Source organism: Gymnoscopelus braueri (assembly GCF_963280865.1).
Source record: "Gymnoscopelus braueri genome assembly, chromosome: 4".
In the NCBI taxonomy this organism is placed as follows: Eukaryota; Metazoa; Chordata; class Actinopteri; order Myctophiformes; family Myctophidae; genus Gymnoscopelus; species Gymnoscopelus braueri.
Window position 1 is genome coordinate 49150648 of NC_137605.1, and position 7090 is coordinate 49157737.

Genomic DNA, 7090 nt, shown 5'->3' on the forward strand with positions numbered 1-7090 from the left:
GTAGCAGATCCGGAAGCTCGATCTTATACTTTTGCTGTTTTGGACATATGAGGTTTCCAACTGTAGAGCCCTGCTAAATATAGGAAATGAATGGAAATGAATATGTGGCATATATGTTTATTATTTATTTCCTCTCAGCAATGCAGCGTTGGTTAACTTCAGCTTTTATTTTGCTAATAATACTTCCTGCCTACTGGTGCCTGTTTTTGTGCCAATGTGGCATCAGTGCGAGGGGGTTGGCATATGGAAAGACTTCCTTGTTTTCTAACGCGCCAAAGAGAAGGAGAGTGTGAATATCCTGATTGTGGTTTGCGAGGGAAAGAGCCACTTTCTTTAAGAAAACGAGGGTTTTGTAAACTGAAAGACATTCACAGTATTGGCACAAGTATTCTCTGTCTTATCTTATTTTGTTTGTAAGTCTAGTGCCTCGCTAAAAACTATTCTCCAGTTCAGTCTTGTCTCGGAGGAATCGACGGGTCCGGTGTTTTGTTTACATGTTTGTTTTTCGGGGACGTTCACGTTAACCGGGGCTTAAACGGGACAACCGGTGGAGAAGAGGAGTCGCCGACGGGTCGCGCGTCAACGCTGCCGCGGTGGAATATATCCTGTGGAATATACTGTGTTGCTCATTCATTCAAGCCCTTGGAGCCCTTGTGAACTTGGCCGTGACTCGCGGGGAGCCGTGAGTAAAAGGAGGAGGAGTCATCTGACACTGACTGAACGTGTTGCTAAGGAGTTTTTGTATTCTCTTATCTTCTTTGATTTTGTGCACCAACGTATGGGCCCCACCGTTTTACAAAATCCAAGCGCTTGGTATTAGTGTTATTGAACATTTGCTCTGAGTGAGCTGTGAATTGTGAACTCTCCACACACACACACACACACACACACACACACACACACACACACACACACACACACACACACACACACACACACACACACACACACACACACACACACACACACACACACACTATTTTTGTGTTGGTTTGGTATATCCCTGAAGAAGGGTAAATTGTTATTTCAAGGTTAATAAGTGTTATTGGCTTTATATGCAGAGGTTTGTTAAATCTTTAATTTGGTTATTGTCAACTGTTTTGAAACAGTTATTGCTGTCAAACATTACACACACACACACACACCCACACACATCCACTCATACAACAGAAACGGAATAAATCCCTTTGTTTGTTATTCCGTTTATATGGTGGTCCTGAGCACTTTATTGTTACTATTCTGAGGTTGTCAATTTTGGTACTGTTACTAACTATTCACATTTTTCTGGGGAATACAAAGAAAGCTCATAGTTTATGGGTTAGTAATCTCCAGTGGAGGCACTGCACCATAAGTATTCTGTTGCTATCAACTCAAGCCTGCATTAGTACTGGTAAACTAGGTGAATCAGCCAGTTCAACACCAACAGCTGAGAACACAGGATCCTGTTTTTATTATATGAGACTTTTGGCCCTTTATAGTGAGGAAAGGGGTTACATTTTGGAGGCACTGCTGAGATATATTATTTTCTTCACCTATTTACCAGACAGGCACATGTTTTTTGTTTCCATTTAAAAAAAAAAAAAAAAAAAGACAAAATGGATCTTTCTAAGGCTGTTGAATGGATTCAACAGGAAAAAGTCAGCCCTTCTCGTGCATTATTACTGAGCAGGGTACTTATAGATGTTAAGGAAGAGACTATCACTAAAGTATTAGATACAGTAAAGATTTTTGGGAATCCTAAGATTTGTGGCCGCCGCGGAGACTCCACTGGCACCCAGCTGTTCCTGTTACTGGAGGCTAGCAGAGATTTAGACCCTCTTACCGTACCTCCAGAAATAGGCATTGATGGTGAAGCTGGACCCTGGGCCGTGCATGTAGTTGAAACTCTTGTAACACCAGAAACTGCTCCTGTGGAAGACGCTTTCCGAGCAAAGTTGTTGTCACTACTACAAACAGAAGGTAAATCTATGGAAGATTTCCGGGCCATTGCATCAGAAAGCCAATCTCCAAAAGCAGATGTGAACATGGATTTAGTACATGCGATTGGCCAATTAGTGGACAAGTGCAACCAGGTCTCTGCAGACGGACCTAGCTACAGAAAGCTCAGATTGTTTTCAGGATTGAAACCTGTATCCCCTGGTGAGGAAGAATATGATGCCTGGATGGAGCAGGCTACCCAAATGATCAGTGAGTGGCAGTGCAACGATGCTGCCAAGAGACAGCGCATAGTGGAGAGCTTAAAAGGGCCTGCTGCTGATATTGTTCGATTCTTGAAGGTCAGCATTCCCAATGCCACAGCCACTGATTATTTATCTGCTCTTGACACAGCCTATGGCACTACAGAAAGTGGAGCAGACCTTCTGGCCACCTTCAGACACACATACCAGAATGAAGGGGAAAAACTCTCTGCGTTCCTGTATCGACTTGACAAACTTCTCCACCGCACTCTTCTAAAGGGAGGAATTAGGGCAGAAGACATGAATCGAGCACGGATAGAACAGCTCGTCAAGGGTGCTCTAACTCATGACATGGTCGCTCTGCGCATAAGGCTGAGCCACACTCTGGCGAAACCCCCTTCCTTCTCACAGCTGATGCGTGACGTACGAGAAGAAGAAAATTGGATCAGCGCCAGAGAAGGTGTGAAGACTGCTGCTACCGTCGCTGCTGCCACTGTAACCCAGACTTCTGTGACCTCTGAGCTGAACAGTTTAAGAAACGAAGTGAAGGAATTATCTTCTCAAGTAACCCGACTGTTGAACGTCGCTCCAGTAACTCCTACTACCCATGAGCGTTCGATGGCGATGGCTGGGCCTGTAACTCAAATGCCAGAAGTTGCTGCCCGGGATGCACCATCCAGAGTGAGAACGTCCAGAGCTCCACAGCCAGGAATCTTTTGCTACCAGTGTGGGGAAGATGGGCACACTAAAACTAACTGTCAGCAACCTGAGGATCTGCGGAAAGTGACTCAGAAGCTGATTAGAGGGTCCCGGCAGCAGGGAAACTTCCCCGGAGCCAGGTAAAGGAACGGTCCTTGGCTCCACATGAGGTTCGTTCCACCACATGTTCGCCCCCAGTGAGGGAAAGCCAAAACCAGTTACCTTCAGGTCTGGTGGGCCCCTCATCTGATGTACCAGTGCAGATAGAAGGAATTTACACAAGAGCCCTGATTGACAGTGGTTCCCAAGTGACTCTCCTGTATCGTAGTTTCTATGACTCTTACCTGAAACACTTACCTCTCCAACCGATCGAACAACTTGAAATATGGGGCTTAAGCACTCACAAGTACCCCTATGATGGTTACCTGTCTGTCCAACTCAGATTTACTGAAACTGTAACCGGAGTGCCACAGACAGTTGACACCTTGGCTCTAGTCTGTCCTGACCCAGTGACAAATGAAAACATTGCCATATTGGTGGGAACCAACACTCAGCTGGTGAGAACAATGTTCGAGTCTTGCAGAAAACAGGCAGGGGAAGAATTCCTAAAAACTTTGGCCATACACCCTGTTTTCCGAGAAGCCTACAAGACTATTAAACAGACTGACCTTTCCCCAAAAGATACAGACAAGCATGGAACGGTGTGGTTTGCCCAACGCAAGGCGATTACAGTAAAACCGGGACAGGTGTTTAAAGTCACTGGCCTCCCCAAGTTCCCTGGTGAGTTCACAGACCAGCTTGCTCTTATTGATCAGCCTAAAGATACTTCCTCTCCCGAAGAGTTACAGGTGAGACCTGAGGTTCACCCGTCTGAGGTCGTGTTCAGTAGGCGCATTACAGTGACTGTTAAAAACATGTCATCAAGAGAAATTTTCCTGAAACGTGGAACTCCCCTAGCCCACATTTATCCGGTAGCCTCTGTTCCACTGCCAATGGCGCAAAGTACCACTGAAAATGCTGTTGAGCTGACCCCTGAGTCCTTTGATTTTGGGACCTCTACTATGCCAAAGGAGGCAAAGAGACGTCTCTGTGAAAGAATGATGGAGAGAAAAGAGGTTTTCTCTTGCCATGAGTGGGATGTGGGCTGCTCTAAGAGCACAAGGCACGAGATAAGACTGAAAGATGCCAGACCTTTCAGAGAGAGGTCACGTCGCTTGTCGCCTGCTGACTTCGAGGATGTGCGGAAGCACTTGCATGACCTCCAAAACCATGGCATTATCTCTGAATCGCGAAGTCCTTATGCCTCGCCAATCGTGGTTGTACGCAAGAAATCAGGGAAGGTTCGAATGTGCGTTGACTACAGAACCCTTAACCTCCGAACGATACCAGACCAGTACACTGTTCCCAGAATAGAAGATGCTCTCCATTCTCTGTCCGGCAGTAAATGGTTTACTGTGCTTGACCTGAGGAGTGGGTACTATCAGATTCCCATGAGCGAGTCAGACAAGGAAAAGACTGCTTTTATTTGTCCTTTGGGCTTTTACCAATTCGAGCGCATGCCCCAAGGAATTTCAGGAGCCCCTGCCACATTCCAGAGAATCATGGAACGTACAGTCGGTGACATGAACTTTCTGGAAGTGTTGGTGTATCTGGATGACGTAATTGTGTTTGGGCGAACTCTCGAAGAACACGAGGAGCGGCTGCTCAAAGTTCTTGACCGGTTGGAAGAAGAAGGCTTAAAGCTATCACTTGACAAGTGTCAGTTTGGCAGGACTTCTGTCACTTATGTTGGACATGTTGTGTCGCAAAATGGAGTAGCGACAGATCCATCCAAGATTGAGGCTGTTGCCACCTGGCCAAGACCTCAAACTGTGACGGCGCTCAGATCGTATCTTGGATTTTGCGGCTACTATCGCCGTTTCGTGAAGGATTTCTCAAAGCTCTGTCGTCCACTAAATGAACTCCTTCAAGGGTATCCTCCCAGCTCCCACTCAAAGGGAAGTAAGGCTGCGAATTCGCCCGACAAGACTTACTTCAAACCTTCTGAGCCTTTTGGTTCCCGATGGAATGAGCAGTGTGAACATGCTTTGCAAGAACTCAAGACTCGGCTTACCAAGGCCCCTGTGTTGCTGTTTGCAGATCCCCAGAAGCCTTATGTTCTGCATGTGGATGCCAGCTTGGACGGCTTAGGTGGTGTTTTATACCAAGAACATGGTGATGGTCTACGCCCAGTCGCTTTCATCAGCAGGAGTCTGTCGCCATCTGAGAAAAACTATCCAGCACACAAACTGGAGTTTCTAGCACTGAAGTGGGCTGTTGTCGATAAACTCCATGACTACCTCTACGGAGTTCCAGTACAAGTCATAACCGACAACAACCCACTGACCTATATTCTGACGTCAGCTTAACTGGATGCCACAGGACACCGCTGGCTCTCGGCTTTGTCTACTTACACCTTCAGTTTGAAATACAGGCCAGGTCGACAGAACATTGATGCCGACTCTCTGTCCCGACGTCCACATGATAGTGCGTCACCGGATGACGAATGGCAGGAAATTCCAGTTCCTGGGGTAAGGGCTCTCTGCCAGACCATGTCCATTGACACCGGAACTGGACACTATCCCTGCATGGTTGAGCCAATGGGAGCTAGTGTGTCTGCCATTCCAAAGGTTTTCTGTCACACTACTGCAGTAGCAGCTGATCAACTGCCCACTTTCAGCCCAGCTGAGCTTCAGGCTGCTCAGAAAGGTGACCCCTGCCTAGGCAAAGTATGGCTAGCTGTCAGTCAGAAGGCACCTGCCAGTTACATATCGACAGACCATCCAGATATTACACTGCTGAAAAGAGATTGGGGGAAATTGTCGATTAATCAGGGTCTGCTATACAGAACAGTTAAGCAGTCTGACCAGCGTATACGGCGACAGTTGGTGCTCCCCAAGCAATATCACAGCATTGTCCTCAAGTCACTGCATGATAGCAATGGACATCTAGGGTTCGACAAGACGTATGCCCTAGTTTGTGACAGATTCTTCTGGCCTCGCATGAAGCTTGATGTAGAGGCGTACTGTAAGACATGTGAACGATGCATAAAGAGAAAGACTCTGCCCCAAAGAGCTGCACCACTCTCACATATCCACAGTTCAGGCCCCATGGATCTTGTATGCATTGATTTCCTGTCCATAGAACCAGACTCCCGCAATGTGTGCAACGTGCTGGTAATAACGGACCACTTCACAAGGTATGCACAGGCAATCCCTACAAAGGATCAAACGGCCATAACAGTGGCAAGAACCCTATGGGAAAAATACTTCATTCACTATGGGGTTCCGACTCGCATACATTCCGACCAAGGTCGTGATTTTGAAAGCAAGTTGGTGAAAGAGATGCTGACCATGTTAGGAGTGAGGAAATCAAGGACGTCACCCTACCACCCACAAGGTGATCCTCAACCCGAACGTTTCAATAGAACACTTCTGAACATGCTAGGAACTCTTGAACCCAGTCAGAAGTCCAAATGGAGTCAGCATATCACTCATCTTGTACATACATATAACTGCACCCCAAATGAGGCTACCGGCTATTCCCCATACTTCCTCATGTTCGGAAGGGAAGCCAGGTTACCTGTGGATGTTTGTTTTGGAGTGTCAGCAGATGGAACATCAACGACTTCTCACCTGAAATACATATCTAAGATGAAGAAAGAACTCCAAGCAGCATACCAGCTGGCTAAATCCACTGCCGCTAAAATGAACCAAGGTAACAAAGAGAGATATGACCAGAGAGTGCGGTACCATTGCTTGAATCCTGGGGATAACGTCCTCCTTCGAAACCTCGGCCTGAAAGGTAAACAAAAGCTTGCTGATCGTTGGAGTCCAACTCTGTATGTGGTTGAGGGGCAATTATCTGATCTCCCGGTCTATCGTCTGAAGCCTGTGGATGGGTCAGGACCTGTCAAGGTCATGCACCGGAATCATATTCTGCCTTTGGGCCAAGGAGTCAGATTAAGTCCTGAAGTTGACCCAGAGCCTGCTCCCACCAAAAGAACGTTCAGGCGCAGGAAGGCCAAGGAAAGGAGACAAGCTCAGGATGATCACAAAGTTGACTCCGCCATTAATGTACCCCTGGAGCACTCTTCAGATTCAGAGTCTGAGTATGGGTGTTATTTAGAGGACGTGGTCATTGACACTCTGGAAATATGTGATCAGACAGACCCG

General features: G+C 46.9%; 1 protein-coding gene across 1 annotated transcript; it reads left to right on the plus strand.

Annotated features, from left to right (window-relative positions):
• Window positions 1-2024: 2024 nt before the first annotated feature.
• Window positions 2025-3020, plus strand: LOC308083629 (paraneoplastic antigen Ma1 homolog; the record flags this gene model as incomplete). The annotated part of the gene is made up of 1 exon (XM_080425944.1): window positions 2025-3020. One exon carries the CDS (start codon window positions 2025-2027, stop codon window positions 3018-3020), a length of 996 nt encoding a protein of 331 aa, XP_080282070.1.
• Between the last annotated feature and the right edge of the window lie 4070 nt (window positions 3021-7090).